This window comes from Scyliorhinus torazame, chromosome 7 (assembly GCF_047496885.1).
Source record: "Scyliorhinus torazame isolate Kashiwa2021f chromosome 7, sScyTor2.1, whole genome shotgun sequence".
Classification (NCBI taxonomy): Eukaryota; Metazoa; Chordata; class Chondrichthyes; order Carcharhiniformes; family Scyliorhinidae; genus Scyliorhinus; species Scyliorhinus torazame.
In genome coordinates this window covers 71,217,949-71,237,944 of record NC_092713.1, presented here as the reverse complement: position 1 = coordinate 71,237,944, position 19,996 = coordinate 71,217,949, and the positions used below count along the sequence as shown (strand labels likewise).

The 19,996-nt window shown below is 47.9% G+C and overlaps 1 protein-coding gene across 1 annotated transcript in view; it reads right to left on the bottom strand.

Annotated features, from left to right (window-relative positions):
• Nucleotides 1-19,996, bottom strand: part of nrd1a (nardilysin a (N-arginine dibasic convertase)) — a 212,722-nt gene that overhangs the window by 142,312 nt on the left and 50,414 nt on the right. The window contains exons 8-11 of the mRNA XM_072510894.1: nucleotides 12,235-12,292; nucleotides 10,718-10,788; nucleotides 9,793-9,862; nucleotides 5,502-5,579 (exon numbers count right to left, since the gene is read on the bottom strand). Coding sequence (XP_072366995.1) covers nucleotides 5,502-5,579; nucleotides 9,793-9,862; nucleotides 10,718-10,788; nucleotides 12,235-12,292 — 277 coding nt within the window. The remainder of the gene's footprint in view (nucleotides 1-5,501; nucleotides 5,580-9,792; nucleotides 9,863-10,717; nucleotides 10,789-12,234; nucleotides 12,293-19,996) is intronic.

Here is a 19,996-nt window from a genome sequence, read left to right as displayed (position 1 = left end):
GTGCATGGAGAGGAGGACTAGAAGTGTTCATAAGGGCAGAAACAAAAAGACAGAGAAGGCTTAGGCTGTAGCTGCAACAGAAGGCAGCATTGTGGAGGTTCGGAACTCGAGCTTGTCGATCCAGCAGTCTATGGAGCAGCTGATGCAAGTCATTCAGGAATGCTTTGCTACGCAGAAATGGGACTGCTTGGACCCGATAAAAGAGTCGATTGAGCGGTTGGAGCATAGATTGGACGCCCAAGATCGGGCGATCCAGAAGGTGGAGAAGGCGCTGGCTGAGCAGGAGAAACATCGGACTGCGGTGGAGCTGGAGGTGGGGATGCTGAGGGACCAGCAGAAGAAGCTCCTGGAGAAGGTGGAGGACCTAGAGAATAGGTCCCGCCGGCAGAAGCTAAGAATTGTCGGGCTCTCGGAGGGGTCCGAAGGAACGGACGCTGGGGCATACATTGCAAACAGGTTTGTGAAGCTGCTGGGGGATGGGGCATTCTCCTGGCCCTTGGAGGTGGATAGGGCTCATGGAGCACTCGCGAGGAAGCCGCGAATGGGGGAGACCCCCCCCCGCCCCCCCCAAGGGCAATGGTGGTGAGATTCCACAGGTTCTCGGACAAGGTGCGCATTCTACAGTGGGCGAAGCAGACAAGGAGCTGTACGTGGGACAATTGCATCTTGCGGGTTTACCAGGATCTGAGTGTAGAGGTGGCCAGGAGGAGAGCAGGCTTCAACCAGATTAGGTCGATCCTTTTTAAGAAAAAGGTGAAGTATGGACTGTTATACCCAGCCCGTCTCTGGGTCGCGCATGAGGATCAGCATTTCTACTTCGAGTCGCCTGAGGACGCGTTGGACTTTGTGAAAAAGGGGCTGGCGAAGGACTGAGAACTTTTGAACTTGGCTGCAGCGTTCATGTTTTTGGTTTTTTTTTCTTTTTGTTTCTCTGTGTTTGTAAAAAGTTTCTCATTTTGCGTTTTATGGAAGATGTTTGTGATACCGTTTGCATTGATTTGGAACCAGCGGTAGAGCTGAGTGAGTTAAGGTTTTCATTTGCACTGTTGGGGGATGGAGGTGTGCTTGTTTTTGATCTTGGTGTTTTTTCTGTTGGGCAATTGTTTGATGCTGGAGTTTGTTTGTATGAGCCGGGGGGGGGGGGGGGGGGGGGGGGTGCATATGTTTGGTTTAGTAAAGGGGTTGGGTTACAGTGTGTTGTTACTGGTGGGGGGGCGAATGTTCTGCTGATGAGGGAGGGACTTGAGCTGAGGGACAGTGAGGAGGTTGGGGGCGGGGGCTGCCTGGGGTTGGGCCGGCGGAGGCATGGAGCACGGGCTGGAGGGGGGCCTAAAAAAGGGGATGGCTGATTGGGGGGGGGGGGGGGCAAATGAGCCCACCGACAAGGCTGATCAGCTGGAATGTTCGAGGGTTAAATGGGCCGGTCAAAAGGACACGTGTGTTCATGCATCTTAGGGGATTGAAGGCGGATGTGGTAATGTTGCAGGAGACGCACCTTAGAGTCACAGACCAGGTTAGACCGAGGAAAGACTGGGTCAGTCAGGTCTTTCACTCGGGATTAGATTCAAAGACTAGAGGGGTCGCGATCCTGATCAATAAGCGGGTGGTGTTTGAGGCGGGTAGAATAGTCTCGGACGTGGAAGGTCGGTTAATTATGGTCAGTGGGAAGCTAGAGGGGGAGCAGGTGATATGCGCCAAATTGGGATGATGTGGAGTTTATAAAGAGGATGCTGGGGAAGATACCGGACCTGGACTCGCACAGGTTGGTCATGGGAGGGGACTTCAACATAGTTATGGACCCTGGCGTGGACCGGTCAAGCTCGTAAACGGGCAGGGTGCCAGCAACGGCAAAGGAACTAAGAGGGTTCATGGAGCAGATGGGGGGGGGGGGGGTAGATCCATGGAGGTTTGGGCAGCCGAGGGTGAAGGAGTTCTCCTTCTACTCACACGTGCATAAAGTGTACTCCCGGATTGATTTCTTTATTTTGAGCAGAGCTTTACTGACGGGGGTAGTGGACAAGGGGTACTCGGCGATTACAATCTCAGCCCATGACCCGCACTGGGTTGACCTGCAGGTTAGTAAAGACAGTAACCAGCGCCGGCACTGGAGGTTAGATGTGGGACTTTTGGCGGATGAAGGGGTGTGCGAGCGGCTTAGGAAATGTATTCAGACCTACCTGCAGGTCAAAGACACGGGGGTAATTTCAGCAGCGATGGTCTGGGAAGCACTGAAGGCGGTGGTCAGGGGGGTGCTGATTTTGATCCGCGCCCGGAGGGAGAAGGTGGCTGGGCAGAGACGGACCAACTGGTAAAGGAGATACTACAGATTGATAGGAGGTATGCAGAGACCCCAGAGGCAGGGCTTTTAAGGGAACGGCGAAGGTTACAGGCGGAGTTTACTTGCTGACCACAGGGAGGGCGGTGGAACAGCTGAGAAAGGCAAGGGGGGCGATCTACAAACATGGAGAGAAGGCCAGCAGAATGCTTGCACAGCAGCTTAGGAAGAGGGAGGCAGCTAGGGAGATAGGGAAAGTAAAGGACGGAGATGGATTCAGTAGGGGTGAATAAGGCATTTAGGGATTTCTATAGCAGGCTGTACAGGTCGGAACCCCCTGCTGGGCCGGAGGGGATGAGGCACTTCTTGGAGGGGCTGAATTTCCCAAAGGTGGATGGGAAGCGGGTAAAAGGGCTGGGGGCCCCGATCGGGTTGGAAGAGATAGTGGAGGGCTTGAAGGCCATGCAGTCAGGTAGAGCCCCGGGGCCAGATGGGTACCCAGTGGAGTTCTATAAAATGTTCTCTGGCATATTGGGGCCAGTGTTGATGAGGATCTTCAATGAGGCAAGGGAAAGTGGGGTGCCCCCAACAATGTCAAAGGCAATGATTTTGCTGATTCTTAAGCGGGACAAGAACCCGGAGCTGTGTGGGTCCTACAGGCTGATCTCCCTGTTAAATGTGGATGCCAAGTTGCTGGCCAAAATCTTGTCCTCCAGGATTGAGGAGTGTGTTCCGGATGTTATTGGGGAGGACCAGACGGGGTTGGTTAAGGGCAGGTAGTTGGTGGCCAATGTAAGACAGCTGTTAAATGTGATCATGATGCCCCCGGAAGCGAGGTGGAGGTAGTGATCGCAATGGATGCAGAAAAGGCTTTCGACCGGGTAGAATGGGACTATTTGTGGGAGGTACTGGGATGGTTCAGATTCGGGCGGGGCTTTATCCCGCAGGTTGCTGTATCAGGCTCCTGTGGCAAGTGTACGGACGAATAGGACTACATTGGACTATTTTAGACTGCACCGGGGGACGGGACAGGGATGCCCCCTCTCCCCACTGTTATTTGCGCTGGCTATAGAGCCGTTGGCAATTGCTCGGAGAGCCCCGAGGGGCTGGAGAGGACTGGTCCTGGGGGGGTGGAGCACAGGGTTTTGCTCTATGCGGATGACTTGCTTCTGTACGTTTCGGGTCCAATAGAGGGGATGGAAGAAATCATGAGGGCTTTAGGGGAATTTGGCCGGTTTTTGGGGTATAAGCTTAATATGGGAAAGAGTGAGATGTTTGTGGTTCAGGCGAGGGGACAGGAGAGGCGACTGGGAGAGCTGCCGTTTAGGTTAGCAAAGGGAAGCTTTAGGTACCTAGGTATACAAGTGGCACGGGAATGGGACCAGCTGCATAAATTGAATCTGGCCCGGCTGGTGGACCAAATGAAGGATGATTTTCGGAGATGGGACGTACTTCCGCTCTCTCTAGCTGGGAGGGGGCAAACGGTGAAGGTGACGGCCCTCCCGAGATTCCTATTTGTATTTCAGTGTCTCCCCATTTTTATTACGCGGTCCTTTTTTAAGCGGGTCAATGGAGTGATCATGGGCTTTGTCTGGGCGGGCAAGACCCCGCGAGTAAGGAAGGTAATGCTTGAGCGGAGTCGGGGAGAGGGCGGGCTGGCACTGCCAAATTTTAGCAACTATTACTGGGCGGCTAATATAGCCATGATCAGGAAGTGGGTGATGGGGGAGGGGCCGGCATCGGTGCGCATGGAGGCGGCTTCATGTAAGGGCGTTGGTAACTGCGCCTCTGCCATTCCCGCCGGCACGGTACTCCACCAGTCCAGTGGTGGTGGCAGCCCTGAGAGTTTGGGGCTAGTGGAGGCGGCATGTGAGAGCAGTGGGAGCATCTGTTTGGGCCCCAATCTGTGATAATCACCGGTTTGCCCCGGGGAGTATGGACGGGAGCTTCCGATTATGGCGGAGAGTGGGGATTGAGAGGATGGGGGATATGTTCATTGAGGGGAGCTTTCCGAGTATGAGGGCGTTGGAGGAAAAGTTTGAGTTGGCATGGGGAAACAAATTCAGGTATCTGCAGGTGCAGGACTTCCTACGTAAACAGGTGTCAACCTTCCCGCTCCTACCACTAAGGGGGATTCAGGACAGGGTAGTTTCCAGAGTGGATAGGAGCCGGGAGCGTCTCGGACATTTACACGAAACTTATGGGGTCTGAGGAGACGCAGACCAAGGAGCTGAGCGCAAGTGGGAGGAGGAGCTGGGAGGCGAGATAAGAGGATGGTCTATGGGCAGACGCATTGAGTAGAGTCAACGCGTCCGCAACATGTGCCAGGCCCAGCCTGATACAATTTAAGGTTGTTCACCGGGCTCACATGACAGTGGCCGGATGAGCAGATTCTTTGGGGTTGAGGACAGGTGCGCAAAATGTGCGGGAGGACCATCGACCCATGTCCACATGTTTTGGACATGTCCAAAGCTTAGGGGAATTTGGCTGGGGTTTGCGGACGTCATGTCCATGGTGTTAAAAACAAGGGTGGCATTGAGTCCAGAGGTGGCGATTTTGGGTGTGTCAGAAGACCCCGGAATGCAGGAGGAGAAACAGGCAGACGTTCTGGCCTTTACTTCCCTGGTAGCCCGGAGACGGATACTATTAGCATGGAGGGACTCAAAGCCCCCAAAGTCGGAGACCTGGCTATCAGACATGGCTAGCTTTCTCGGTTTGGAGAAAATCAAGTTTGCCTTGCGAGGGTTACTGTTAGGGTTCACCCGGAGGTGGCAACCGTTTGTCGGCTTCTCTGCGGGAAATTAATCAGCAGCAGGAGGGTGGGGGGTGGAGTAGTTTAGATTAGAGTAGGGGGTCAATAAGGGTGGGACCTGTATGAGAGGTAAGTGGCTTTTGCGCTATGTTTATGGATTCATGTATATTGTTTATTTTGTTGTTGTTACTATACCGAAAATACCTCAAAAAAATGTTTACTAAAAAAAAGGATCACTTTCCACGTGTGGGTGAGAGAACTGTGTGGTAGGGAAAACTAGTGCAATTATGTTATATAGGGTTTTGTGAATAAACGGTGTTGAAGACAGACTGGCTCCAGCTTCTCCCTTTGCCAGATCCATGTTCAGTACCTTAATACGAGCTAAGTCAACAATAAAAATTAATCAGCGACATGAATCATAAAGCATCTTTGTCACATTTATAATATTTAACCTTCATAATGCCGAGCACTTACCGCGTCCGAAGCAAAGACAGGATACTGCCTTTACCTTCATGTCCAATTAGCCACGATAGATAGTGAAGTGGTTTAATCCTGACAATAGATTCAAAAAATTAATCAACATTTTTCACATCAACACCAAAACAAAATAAAGTTAAGACTGCGATTAACTACTACTTCTGTAAAAATGAGAAGCCATTTTTAGATGAACTTCAATCAAAAAATGAGGATCTGATCCTGATTGTGCATTTAAAGGCAAAACGTTTGCGATTATGCCATAGATTTTCCACTGTAAAAGTTTTCTAAAGGATATGGTACAATTTCAACTAGTACCAGACCACTTTTGAATGCCGTCACTTGCTGCCAATGGATTTCCTGAGAAGTTTAGAAATGTTTGTGTCTTTCTTTAATGTCATAAAATCTGGAGCATGAATCCAAGAACATATTACGACTTCAGTCGTAATGAAGTGCTTTGAGAGGTTGGTGATGAAGCGCATCACCTCCAAACTCCCCGGATGCCTTGATCCACTGCAATTCGCATTCCGCTGCAATCGGTCCACAGCAGACGCCATCTCCCTGACCCTACACTCATCCCTAGAGCATCTCAACAAGGACTCCTACATCAGACTCGTATTTATTGACTACAGTCTTCAACACCATAACTCCACCTTCAACACCATAATCCCAGCCAACCTCATATTAAAGCTCCAAAACCTAGGACTTGGCTCCTCACTCTGCAACTGGATCCTCGACTTTCTGACCCACAGACCACAATCAGTCAGAATAAACACCATAGTCCTCAATATCGGGGCCCCGCAAGGCAGCATACATAGCCCCCTACTATACTCCCTGTACACACAAAACTGCGTGGCAAAATTTGGTCCAACTCCATCTACAAGTTTGCTGCCGATACAACCATAGTGGGCCGGATCTCGAATAACGACGAGTCAGAATACAGGAGGGAGATAGAGAACCTAGTGGAGTGGTGCAGCTACAACAATCTATCTCTCAATGCCAGCAAAACTAAAGAGTTGGTAATTGACTTCAGGAAGCAAAGTACTATACACACCCCTGTCAGCATCAACGGGGCCAAGGTGGAGATGGTTAGCAGTTTCAAATTCCATGCGGTACACATCTCCAAAAATCTGTCCTGGTGCACCCACATCGACGCTACCACCAAGAAAGCACAACAGCGCCTATACTTCCTCAGGAAGCAAAGGAAATTCAGCATGTCCACATTACCTCTTACCAACTTTTACAGATGCACCATAGAAAGCATCATAGCTGGTTGCATCACAGCCTGGTATGGCAACTGGTCAGCCCAAGACCGCACCAAACTTCAGAGAGTCGTGAACCCAGCCCAGTCCACCACACAAACCTGCCTCCCATCCATTGAATCCATCTACACTTCCCACTGCTTGGGGAAAGCAGGCAGCATGATCAAAGACCCCTCCCACCCGGCTTACTCATTCTTCCAACTTCTTCCATCGGGCAGGAGATACAAAAGTCTGAGAACACGCACGAACTGTCTCAAAAACAGCTTCTTCCCCGCTGTTACCAGACTCCTAAATGATCCTCTTATGGACTGACCTCATTAACACTACACCCCTGTATGCTTCACCCAATGCCGGTGTTTATGTAGTTACATTGTGTACCTGGTGTTGTCCTATTATGTACTTTCTTTTATTTCCTTTTCTTTTCATGTACTTTACGATCTGTTGAGCTGCTCGCAGAAAAATACTTTTCACTGTACCTCGGTACGCGTGACAAAACAAAATCCAAATGTACAATTCTGTTAACATTTAGGGTGACCTGTAGCATGGCATAACTAACAAATTTTACTTGAATTGCACTGTATAGATACTAGTCGGAGGTCCCTGTCCACAATACAACAGCAGCCTATGATATCAAGAAAGAAAAAAAAGTGAGAAAAAAATATTATTCATTCGGGCAAAAGGAAGCTTTAAGAATAATGATAAATAGTTTCTACTGGTATATGTAAGCATCCAGTTTCACTTCAATATAACACAAGAGGTCAATACAGTATTAATAACATAGCAATACAAATGCTGCCAAAACATATCAATGCTGATTTTCAATGCTTTTTAATGGATTAAATGGTACTATAACACTGTTGGTTCTGGTTTTGACTTATTAATTCTCCCGCAGTAAAACAAAGAGAAAACCATGTGACTTATTCAGTAATCCTGAGAAAATGGTACCTGGATCAGCATAGGAAAACACATTCATGCAAGTGGAATTACATTCTTACATTCAGCTAAATCTTTTTTTCTTTAACAATTTATGTGTGCTCCTTTTAGATCTTTGAAACTGCACAGACATGTGATGATGGGGACCAACTGAGTCAAGAACATGTAGCTGTTAAAGGACTGCTGCTCCAAATTATTGGGATCATTGCCATGCCTCACAAAGGGGATAAATATATTTGCGGTCCTTTATAAACGAAAATTAAATCAGTATTTTTTCTTTTTGCAAAAAAAGTGTTGGAAAGCAGAATTATTGACAGACAAGAATGGAGGGACTGATTCAACAATATATAAAAACAAAATAGCAGTATTTTGCCTCAGCCCCCCATTTGATTATTATATAGTATAATAATAATCTCTATTAGTGTCATAAATAGTCTTACATTAACACTACAATGAAGTTACTGTAAAAATCCCCTAGTCGCCACACTCCGGCACCTGTTCAGGTACACAGAGGGAGAATTCAGAATGTCCAATTCACCTAACAAGCACATCTTTTGGGAGGAAACTGGAGCACCCGGAGGGAACCCACACAGACACAGGGAGAACATGCAAACTCCGCACAGACTGTGACTGAAGCCGGAAATCAAACCTGGGTCCCTGGCACTGTTCATAAGTTCATATGATACAAGAGCAGAATTAGACTATTTGGCCCATCGAGTCTCCTCCACCATTCTATCATGGCTGATATTCTCCTCATCTGTTACCCACAATGTTGCAGACCAGGAGCTGGATTGCAAAATCAGCCAGAGCATCTCCTCCCTAGAACACATGACCTAAGAGCAGGAATAGGCAACTTAGCCTCCCAAGCCTAAACGTCCTCAATGTGATCATGGCTAATCCCATCCTGGCCTTAACTCCACCCCCCTGCCTGTTCTCCATAATCCTTCAACCCATTACCAATTAACAATCTGTCTAACTCTTCTTTAAATTTACTCACTTCCCCTGCATCCATCGCACTCTGGGGTAGCGATTTCCACAGATTCACAACCCTTTGGAGAAGCAGTTTTTCCTCATTTTAAATTTGTCATCTCTTATTCTAAGTTATGACCTCTCCTTTTAGAATGCCCCACAAGAAGAAGCATCAGCTGCACGTCTACTTTATCCATACCTTTTAGTATCTTGTATACCTCAATTAGATCACCCCTCATTCTTCTAAACTCGAGAGTATATAGGCCTAAACTGTTCAATATCTCCTCATACGACAAACCCCTCATCTCTGGAATCAATCTAGTGAACCTCCTCTGAACTGCCTCCAATGCCACTACATCTTTTCTCAAATAAGGGGACCAAGGTTTAGCACACTGGGCGAAATAGCTGGCTGTTAAAGCAGACCAAGGCAGGCCAGCAGCACGGTTCAATTCCCGTACCAGCCTCCCCAAACAGGCACTGGAATGTGGCGACTAGGGTCTTTTCACAGTAACTTCATTTGAAGCCTACTAGTGACAATAAGCGATTTTCATTTCATTTCATTTCAAACTGTGCACAATACTCCAGGTGCGGTCTTACCAATGCCTTATTTAGTTGCAACAACACTTCCTTACCTTTGTACTCAATTCCATTTGCTATAAATGCTAACATTCCATTTGCTTTCCTCATTATCTGCTGCGTGCTCGTTTTCTGTGACTCATGCACGAGGACACGCAGATCCCTCTGCATCGGAGCACCCCGAAGTCTCCCCCAATTTTGCAACAGTGCTAACCACTTGATAGCCCAAAATATACAACACAGATGCAAGCTAGAATTCAACAAACTTACTGAAAAGATTTTGAAATGAACAAAGAAAATAAGACACAAGTAAAAAAAAAAATAGAAAAAATTCAAATGCTAGAATTTGGAAATAAAAATAGAACAAGCAAGAAATACACAATAGGTCAGTTAGCAATAGTAAAAAGAAAATATACATTATATGACACTTCAGAATGATAAATCACCAGAAGGGTGCAAGTAAATCATTGGAGAATGTTCCCATGGGTTTATATTTAAATGACTTGCAAAATCTAAGTATCTTGCTCACACACAGTAACAAATCTTAATACCTGTAGTACTGCCTCTGGGGTGGAAGTGCCCAAGTTATATTCAGAGAATGAACCTTCTTCACAGGAACAACTGCAAGATAAAATGGTTTGTCAATTTATGGGTTTTTTAAAAAATTAAGGACAAGAAAAATTGAGGGCGGCACGGTGGAGCAGTGGTCAGCACTACTGCCTCACGGCGCCAAGGACCCGGGTTCGATCCCAGCTACGGGTCACTGTTTGTGTGGAATTTGCACATTCACCCCACGTCTGCATGGAGGGGCTGGTTTAGCTCACTGGGCTAAATCGCTGGCTTTTAAAGCAGACCAAGGCAGGCCAGCAGCACTGTTCGATTCCCGTACCAGCCTCCCCGAACAGGCGCCGGAATGTGGTGACTAGGGGCTTTTCACAGTAACTTCATTGAAGCCTACTCGTGACAATAAGCGACTTTGTCATCTCACCCCCACGACCCAAATATGTGCAGGCTAGGTGGATTTGTCACGCTAAATTGGGAAAAATAGAATTGGGTACTCTAATATTAAAAAAGGATATTAAAGAGTTTAAACAGGTCTATTACAGTTATATCAAATTTGTTGTACATAAATTTATTATTCTCCAGTGAATTTTGTAATTGACAACTATTTCATGGCATTTTCTAACCTTAGTTAATTTGTCCGAAAACCTGAGTGTATAGAAGATCCCCATTTGGGACGTTAAATGAGAACTGTTCCTTTTCCCTTTAGTTAGCCCAGTCTTGCGGTTGAGAAGCAATTAAACTCTCAGGTGTTAGTAAAACAAAGTGCAAGCTCAATCTACATTTGTGAATATTCAAGTTTATACATCATACACAACTTGCACAAATTCAATTAACCGCCAATCACATTTTCATACTGAGCTAATAAGGCATTTTATAGTAACATAGTATTATTAGTAATTAATTTACACATACCTCTATAAAGTTTATTAAAAGACTCATCAAAGGGATCCCTGGCATCAGAGAAGTCTGGTTTTGGTAGACCACTTCATATATGAGACATTAGGAAAAAATAAAGATTTAATTTGCAACAGTTTTCAGAAATCATCACACGGTTCACATCTTGCTGTCTGAGAAGACTTATTTTAAGCTGATAGTTCATTTGCTCTACAAATAGGCAGCCAGTGATTACATTAACCGGATTACACTTAAAGCTCAACACCATCCAATCCAAAGCAACCAACTGAGAAGACCCATCCACAACTGCTGCACAGTCGCCCAATGTGTACCATATACAAGATGCACTGCAGCATCTCGCCAAACCCAAGGCCAGCAAAGGCATGGGAAAACCACCACCTGCAAGTTCCCTGCAGGTCACCAATCATCTTGATGTTGAAATATGTTGCCACCCCTTGATCATCACTGGGTCAAAATTCCAGAACCCCACCCTAGGAGCACTGTGGGTGCACCTATACCAAATGGAATCAGCAAATCAAGGCAATCATAGAATCAACAGTGCAGAAGGAGGCCATTCGGCCCATCGAGTCTGCACCGGCTCTTGGAAAGAGCACCCTGCCCAAGGTCAACACCGCCACCCTATCCCCATAACCCAGTAACCCCACCCAACACTAAGGGCAATTTTGGATACTAAGGGCAATTTATCATGGCCAATCCACCTAACCTGCACATCTTTGGACTGTGGGAGGAAACCGGAGCACCCGGAGGAAACCCACGCACACACGGGGAGGATGTGCAGACTCCGCACATAGTGACCCAAGCTGGAATCGAACCTGGGACCCTGGAGCTGTGAAGCAATTGTGCTATCCACAATGGCTCACCATTCCCCTCTCAAGTTCAACTGGAGATGAATAACAAAGGCTGGTCTCACCATCCACACTTGAATCCCAATAAAAAAATGTATTCCCAAGAAAAAGCGGTTTATAAATTTGTTTGACTTGAATATTCTAATCATTCTTTAAATTAGCACACGGGTGTTCTTGGACTTCCTTTAATGACTCAGCAAATTTACTCCAGTGGAGAGCTGAATTATGCAGACCAGAGAAATCTCACATTAAGTCCCTAGTCTTTGCAGAGCTTGCTATTCTCAGCCACAATAGTACAAGCGACCTCAGCGCCACTGTCTTGAGGAAAAGTTGGGATGGGGTGGGGTAGGAGGGAAAATAGCCAGTGTCCTGTTCCTAATCATCATCCCCTGATCCTCACTGAGAGTCTATGTCTGGGGGATATCAGGTCTGGGGAGGTTTAAGATCACCAAGAAAGCCCTCAGAATCAAATAGCTGCAAAGACTCGTGCATGAATTTTAGCCACCTGACTAAAGTACTAAAAGGTGACTACTGCCCATGAAACCACACTCAAGCAACTAGTCAAAACCTAAGGAAGAAAGATATTGAAAAAAGCACAGATGTTCTTAAAATATAAAAACTAGTATTTATTTTTGCATGAAACTTAATAATACACAGAATAGGTCTTACTTGTTTGGTATTGGGGTAAATAGTTCCTTCACCCAATCTTCCAAAGTGTCCAAGGTTTCTACAATTATTAAGAATTATAAATGGATCAATTACATCACAGGTTCATTAAAACTATTGCTAAAATTTTGAGAATTAAAGTCGACTTACAGGAATCATGGGGGAGTTGGTTAGCTCAGTTGACCGAATGGCTAAAATGGTTCCAACAATCCCCATACTGACAGTTCATGGAGGCCTGTCTCCTCACCCTGCCCCATGCTTAATGTGTAGTGGTTCCCTTTAAAGTATACATAACCAATTGTCTGTCTCAAATGGAGGTGCCCAAGGACCTTTGTGGACTACTGCTAATTATCAATGTACAAAAATCAAGGCATAATTTAACGGAAAAACACTGCCAGCAACTGTCAGTGCAGGCAGCATGACAAGGAGAACCGCTGCTGTATAATGTTGGAAGACAACCGATCACCGAGCTACAGGGGTACTTTAAAACCTCCCTCCTGGCATCAGTTTAGTCTGCCATCCCTCAAATTTCCAACCCCCCCCACCTGGAAGACACCTCGTATCCTCCCCACCCAACCATCGTACGTATTCCTCAGTACCTCCTGGAACCCATCAGCACAACCCTTTCATGTCCAGTTGTGGTGCCCACACATGCCACCTACTATAGATCCCCCTGATCCATAAAGCGTGTAGCTCACAAAGCCCTCTCTTTGTCCCTGCAGGAAAATATAGCCCATAAGCAGGAAAGGGCCAAGATGGAGGATGGAATACCAGAATCCGAGTCCTCACTGCCCATGAGGAACGGGCGATGGAGACTGCAGGGTTGACCGAGGAGAGAGCGGTCTCCGACAGCCAAGCTGTCCTGCGCCACAAGTGAGGGACTTCTTCACCCAGGTGACCTGTCTCAAGTGAGTTGTTCATGTCAGACAAATTGATCCTTTCCTCTCAGACCACATGTCCATTCTCTCGCAGGATCTCCATCTGACAGGGCTGAGTTATCCGTAGTCGTTCCCCCCGCCAGCACCCAAGAGAGCGCCTTGGAGGAGAATTCAGAAGAGACCACTGGCAAGGTGTCACAGCCATCATCCCTACCTTCCACCAGCAAAGAGACACACGCCTCATGGGTGACATTAGTGGACTGGTTTCTGGGGCACAATCTGGTGGCCACCAAACAGTTGCTGATTCACATCAGGTGGAGGCAGGAACATCTAAGGGAGTCAGCAGTCGTAGGTCTACTGGATCCCAGACCTCAGCTGAGTCCCAGTAAGATGCCAAGCCACCAGACAAGGTTATCCCAGTGCTGATGCAGATGTTAAAATATGGCTGTGAAATTCGGGAGGTGCTATCAGCGACATTCCAGCAAATGCATAGTCGATTGTAGGAGTCCCAAAGGCTACAGGCACAGGAGATGCGAACAATGCATGGCACCAAGACCAGCAGTGCTTGATTTGGTGACCGCAGTGGAAAGCTTGCAGCGTCTCGATTGGTGGTTCCCAAGGTATGGCTCAGTCTGTGACGACAATGGCTGAGGGCCTCGACATCCTGCCCCAGTCGCTAAGGTATGTGTCCCAGATGCAGATGGACATTGCCGAGGCACTGCAGCGCGTGGCATAGTCACCGAGGAGCATTGCTGAGGGCGTCGACACCATGGTGCAGAGAACGGGGAGGCACCAAGACTGGTAGAGCCAGATGACTCAGAGGCCTCTGGAGCTCACTCCAGTTGCCCTCCGTCCCATGGGGATCCCCAGGGGCTTACGGGCACTGCCAGGGAGGAGGAAACGCTAGAGGCCAATCCGGGTCACTGCCACCAAAGAGACGATGGCAGTCTCCAGGTGGCTGAGAGCTCAATGACAGGACGGGTATAGTTATAATCGGGTCTCCGCCTTGGTCTTCAACTCCTGTACAGGCAACATCCCGGGGTAGTCCTCGAAGATACCGGGGATCTCAGTGTCCCAGGGTGTAGCTGTTATGCACCCTCCCCGAGAAGCATGCACACGGTGGAGGGCATGGTTGCTGACCACGAGGATTGGTTTGCCTCCTTGGAGGCAAGACATATTGATGATGTTTGAGGGGTAAAATAAGTTGAAGGCCAAGATTGATGATCTTGAGAACTGCTCCAGCTGGCAGAAAGTGAGGATTGTAGGGCTGCCCAAGGGCATTGAGGGAGCGAGAACCATGGAATACATGGCAAAGATTTTCAAGCATTGATGAGGGAGGGGGTCTTTGACTGCCTTCCTGAAGTGGACTGGGACATCGGCTGTTGAGGAAGAAGCCTAGAGCCGGGGAGCATCCACGGGCGATCATAGTCCGGCTCCAAAGATACCTGAACAAGGAAAAGATCCTGAGCTGGTCAAAGGAAACGCATGAGTGCAGCCGGGCAGGCCATATTGTTCAAATCTACCAGAACATGGCAGCGGAGCTGGCAAAAAGAGCCAGGTTCAATAAGGTAATGGCTGCTCTTTTTAGGAGCAAGGTGTGATTCAGTATGATGTACCGATTCGCCTGTGGGTCATGATTGGAGGTAGAGAACATTACTTTGGTACGCCGGAGGAGCCGATTAGGAACATGGACTGGGGGACATTTGAAGGCTCTGGGTGGGTTCACCTGCTAGGCCGAATTTTGGTAGTGTGCTTAGTGTGTCACGACTTGTATTTTTTTCTCTGATTGTGTGAGATTTGGTAACATTGCCCATCCTGCGTGTAGGGTAGAGGCCTTGGGTATATTAAAGAAATTGTTGGGAGGTGTGAGGATAGACTGGTTTGAGGCATGAGATTAAAAGTGGGAATGATTAGGGAGCTGGGGACAATATTTCTCTGTAAACAGATTTTGCTTTTTCCCCAGATGGGAGTCACCCTGCTAGCAGAAATGCTGGTTAATGAAAGCGAAGTGGGGGAGAAAGCCACAACTGGTTATTTTGGAGGGGGAGGGGGATCTATTTTTCCCATGTGGGTTGGGATAGAGAGCCTTATGGGTGGGGTTTTCTTTGTTTGGGATGGGGTGGCTTTGCTGATGGTGAAGGCATCTTTGTGGAGATATTGGTTGGAGGGAGGTTACGGTGGCCATCTCGTGGGCGAGGTAGGGACACCTGAGTCCATTAAATCAAGTTATGGCTGATCAAGTTGTTTGGGGGGGGGGGGGGGGGGGGTGATTAAAAGATCTCGGGTTTTCACCCATTTAAAGAATTAAAGGCGGACACGGGCTTTTGCAGGAGACACAGTTTAGGATTAGGGGTCAAACAAGGTTGTGGAAAGGGTGGGTGGGACAAGTGCTCCATTCAGGACTTGATACGAAGACAAGGCGAGCCATGGTGCTTATTAATAAGAGGGTTGCCTCTTGGGTGGAGGTGTTGCCGAGGGTTCTAGATTTAGACACATGGTGGATCAGTCGAGCCCCAAATCACTGAAAATATCGGGAGTGGCAAAGGAGTTTCTGGGGTTCATGGAGCAGATAGAGGGCTGGATCCATGGAGGTGTGGGCATCTGAGAGAGGAATGTGGAATTCAATAAGAATAAGCCACGTTCTGGGAGGCATTAACGGCGGTAATTAGCAGGGAGCTGATTTTGACCAAGGTGCAGGGGGGACAGCGAGGAGGATGGAAAGACAGAGCTTGGTGGAGGACATTCTGACAATGGACCAGCAGTATTTGGCCACCCCAGAGGAGTTGTTGAAGGGGAGAAAGAAATTCCAGATCTAATTCAAACTGATTTTGACCGGGAAAGCAGTTGGCCAGTTGCGTCAGATACAAGAGGCGTTTTATGAGCACAGGGAGAAGACTGGTAAGGTTGTTGGCACACCAGTTGAGACAGCAGGCGGCTTTGAGGGAGATTGGGCAAATAAAGGGCCTGGGGACAGGCGAGGTTGTCTCTGACCCAGGTACGGTGAATGGGGTGTTTGACCTTTTACCAGGGGCTGAGCCCACCCCCGATGGGGATTCTGACATGAAACACTCCCTGGTGGATGAGTGGAAAATGCAAGAGCTGGAGGAAGTGCTGAGGTGCATTGGTTCCACAGAGTCTGGGAAGGCTCCGGGTCCAGACCGAATCCCAGTGGAATTTTATTAAAAATGCACAATGGATCTGGGGCCTCATCTAATGGAAATGTTCAATGATTCGGTAGCCGCCCACTTTGGCACAAGCTTCAATCTCTCTAATCTTGAAAAAGGATAAGGATCCAGAGGAATGTGGATCTTATCGGCCTATATTGCTATTAAACGCCAATGCAAAGTTACTGGCTAAGGTGCTGGCAATGCGCTTGGATAATTGTTTGCTGGGGTTGATAGCAGAGGATCAGACGTAGATTGTGAAGGGCCGGCAACTATCAGCCAATAGAAGTAGGGTATTGAATGTAGAAATGTCGTCACTGTCAGGTCCGGAACTGGAGGTAATTATTTCCATGGATGCTGAGCAAGTGTTCAACTGGGTTGAATGGGAGTATCTTTGAGGTATTGGGGTGGTTTGGTTGGACCCAGGTTCACTGCCTGGATTGGGCTGTCGTATAGGACTGCCACAGCTAGTGTTGGCACAAACACAATAAGTTTGGGGTATTTTTGTTTGCACAGGGATACACAGGAGTTTCCACTTTCTCTGTTACTTTTTTTGTGTTAGCAATTGAACTGTTGGCGATCACGCTAAGGCCCCCGACGGAATGGAGGGGTACAGAGAGGGGGTGTTTGGAGCATCTCGTGTTCCTATACACGGCCCACTTATTAGATGCTTCAGACTCGATTTCCAGTAAGAGTGGGGTTATGGAGGTGTTGAGTAAGTTCGGTTCTTTTTCGAGGTACAGATTTTTTTTTAAATAAAAAATTTAGAGTACCCAATTATTTTTCTTTTCCAATTAAGGGGCAATTAAGCATGGCCAAGCCACATCTTTTGGGTTGTGGGGATGAAGCCCAAGCAGACACAGGGAGAATGTGCAAACTCCACACAGACAGTGACCCAGGGCCGGGATTCAAAACCAGGTCCTCAGCGCCGTAGTCCCAGTGCTAACCACTGCGCCACATGCTGGCTCAGGGTACAGACTTAATGTGGGGAAGAGTGAAGCTTTTCTGGTGAACTCCCAGGAATAGGGAAGGGGCCTGGAGAAGTTGCCATTTTGGCTGGTTAGGTCGAGTTTCAGATATCTGGGAATGGGATGGTTTTTGCTGGGATTTTCTGCACACGTTGAATTTGGCCAACGTGGTACAAGGGGTGAAGATTGATCTGAAGAGGTGGGATGCTCTCCCATCATCATTGGCAGGTCAGGTTCAAACTGTGAAAATGACTATCCTTCCGAAGTGCTTATTTATTTTACAGAATCTCCCGATTTTCCTACCTAAATCCTTTTTTGCAAGGGTTAATAGGATGTTTTTGGCCTGTGTGTTGGCAGGCAAGGTAACCCGGGTTCGGAGAACCTTTTTTCAGAGGGAAGGCGGTCAGGGGGTTGGCACTTCATAATTTGATAAACTGTTATTTGACGGCAAATATAGAGAAGGTTCGGAAATGGGTCATGGAGGGAGGGCCAGTTCTTGGGTGGATGGAGGAAGCTTCCTGTACAAGGTCGAGTCTGAGGGCACTGGTAATGGCTCCTCTTTTATTCTCACCAGCCAAGTACTCTACGAGCCGGGTATTTGTCATCGCAATAAGAATTTGGAACCAGCTTAAGCAATATTTTAAGCTGGAGGGCATGTTGCTGTGGGCACCGAAAAGTGGGAACCATTGATTTATTCCAGCAGAGTTGGATTCAACATACACGGCTTGGGAATGATAGGGGATAGAGGTTCAGGGCGTCGTCTGTGGAGGATAGATTTGCAGGGCTGGTGGAAAAGTTTCAGCTGGCAGGGGGAAATGAGTTCCGGTAGTTACAGGTTAAGAACTTTGTGAGAAAGGTACTGGTTATGTTTCTGCAGTTGCCAACCCCTTTGTTGTTGCACAAGGTTGTTTCTGAGGATGAGATGGGGAGGGCAAGTTCTCCGATATCCATGGACAGTTGATGGAGAGGGACAGGGCCTCATTGGAAATAAAAAGGAAGTGGGAGGAGGAGTTGGGTGTTTAAAGGGAGTGTGTGGACTGAGACCTTACATAGGATACACTACCTCTGTGCGCGACTTCAAGTCTGATTCAATTTAAAGTAGTGCACAGAGCGCACATGACCAAAACGCGCACGATTGGGTTTTTTCCGGAAGTGGAGGATTGATGCGAGTGTCGTTTAAGGGGCCAGCACATGTTCTGGTCCCATCCGATTTTGGGAGTCCTTTTCCGGGATAATGTCGGAGATTTTAGGGGTAATAGTGGCCGCTGGGAGCATGTGGCCTCTTCCTCCATGGGGTGCCAAATCTGAAAGTACTTGGCACAGGTGCCGCGCTGTCTCTTTGTTGAGAGGGAGTCCCCTGCAGCACATGCTATCCGTTATCTCCTCGAAAGACCAACGGTGTCTGCATACCATGGGCGATACTCGAGTCCCCCTCAGGGTTCCGCCTCCAGCCTGCGCCAACACTGCGGCCTTCTCTGGCCAAAGGGCCGCCACCAGTACCGCGAGGGCATCCTCTGTGGAACCAAGACCACCTTATGGACTGAATTGATCTTTCTGTGCATCTTCTCTACATTTGTAGCACTATATACCGTATACTATGTATCTTTATATATTTATCGTATGTTCTAGTTTTCATGTATGGATCAATCTACCTGAACTGTACGCAGAATACTTTTCACTGTACCTTGGTACACGTGACAATAACTCTAAATCTAATCTAAAACATCCATTTTGGTATCTGTAAAAAATTGGAGGAGGAGAGGAGAGTGAAAATCAATTAGGAATTCCACCCCAGCACCCTCAAATTCCCCAAGCCTCCTCTCAAGAGTGCCATTCAGCCTTCAACAGCGTAAGCAGGTGCCCATTTGGAACAATGTCGCACATAAGGTCCTGCGACGTCTTCTTGCTTCTTAAACTGGATTGCCTTCTGGGCTCGTACACTACAGAAAAGGAAGGTGGCAGCAACAGCGGCCTCCAGGCATCTGCAGCCACCAGCAGGAACAAGCAGCAATCACAACCTGCAGCTGTGAAATACTCTCACAACTAACAAGGCCAATTCCTTATTAGCAATAGCCTTCAGCTGTGAAGCTAGAGGCTGCTACAGTGAAAAGCATCTAACCAAGAACAGGGCTCTGTCCTGGAAGTGTTTGGCAGGACAAACAGACAGCAGCTAGTTACCCCATTTATGGGGAACCACAATATATAAAGGTGGCTTGAAGTCTCAGACGAAAAGCATCCCCCCTCCCACCCCGCCCGCAACCTCCGAGCTGGAATGCTTCAGCCGCCCGACCAAGCCCGACTCCTCTGGAGGGACTTCCTCTGCTCCGCCCACCCAAACACTGAGCCAGCAGCTCCAGTGTCCTTGAGCTGCATGCCTAAAAATGGACATAGCTACTCACCTCCTCAGCAGCCACTGCGCCAACTTCACATTTTTATAAAGGAACACTAAATGGCGACCACATGATTTCTCGCTGGGAAGCCAACTAATTCCCGGGAGGCCATTACAGTCGACTTCAATCTCGCTAATGAGATGAAATTTATTATGAATTGGGGTTAACGATATGCTCGCCACATTTGGGCAAGATCCAGAACTCGCCATCGGGAGCGGGCCTGTTAGATGGCAAACTGATTTGCACCCGGCGTGAATCTCAATTTTGGCCTTTCCCGCTATTTAACCAGCACGCCCAGATCCGTGCCGGGCAAAACACGGTGGTTACGTCATGCCCTGCATATGTACCCTTGAATATCTTAAATA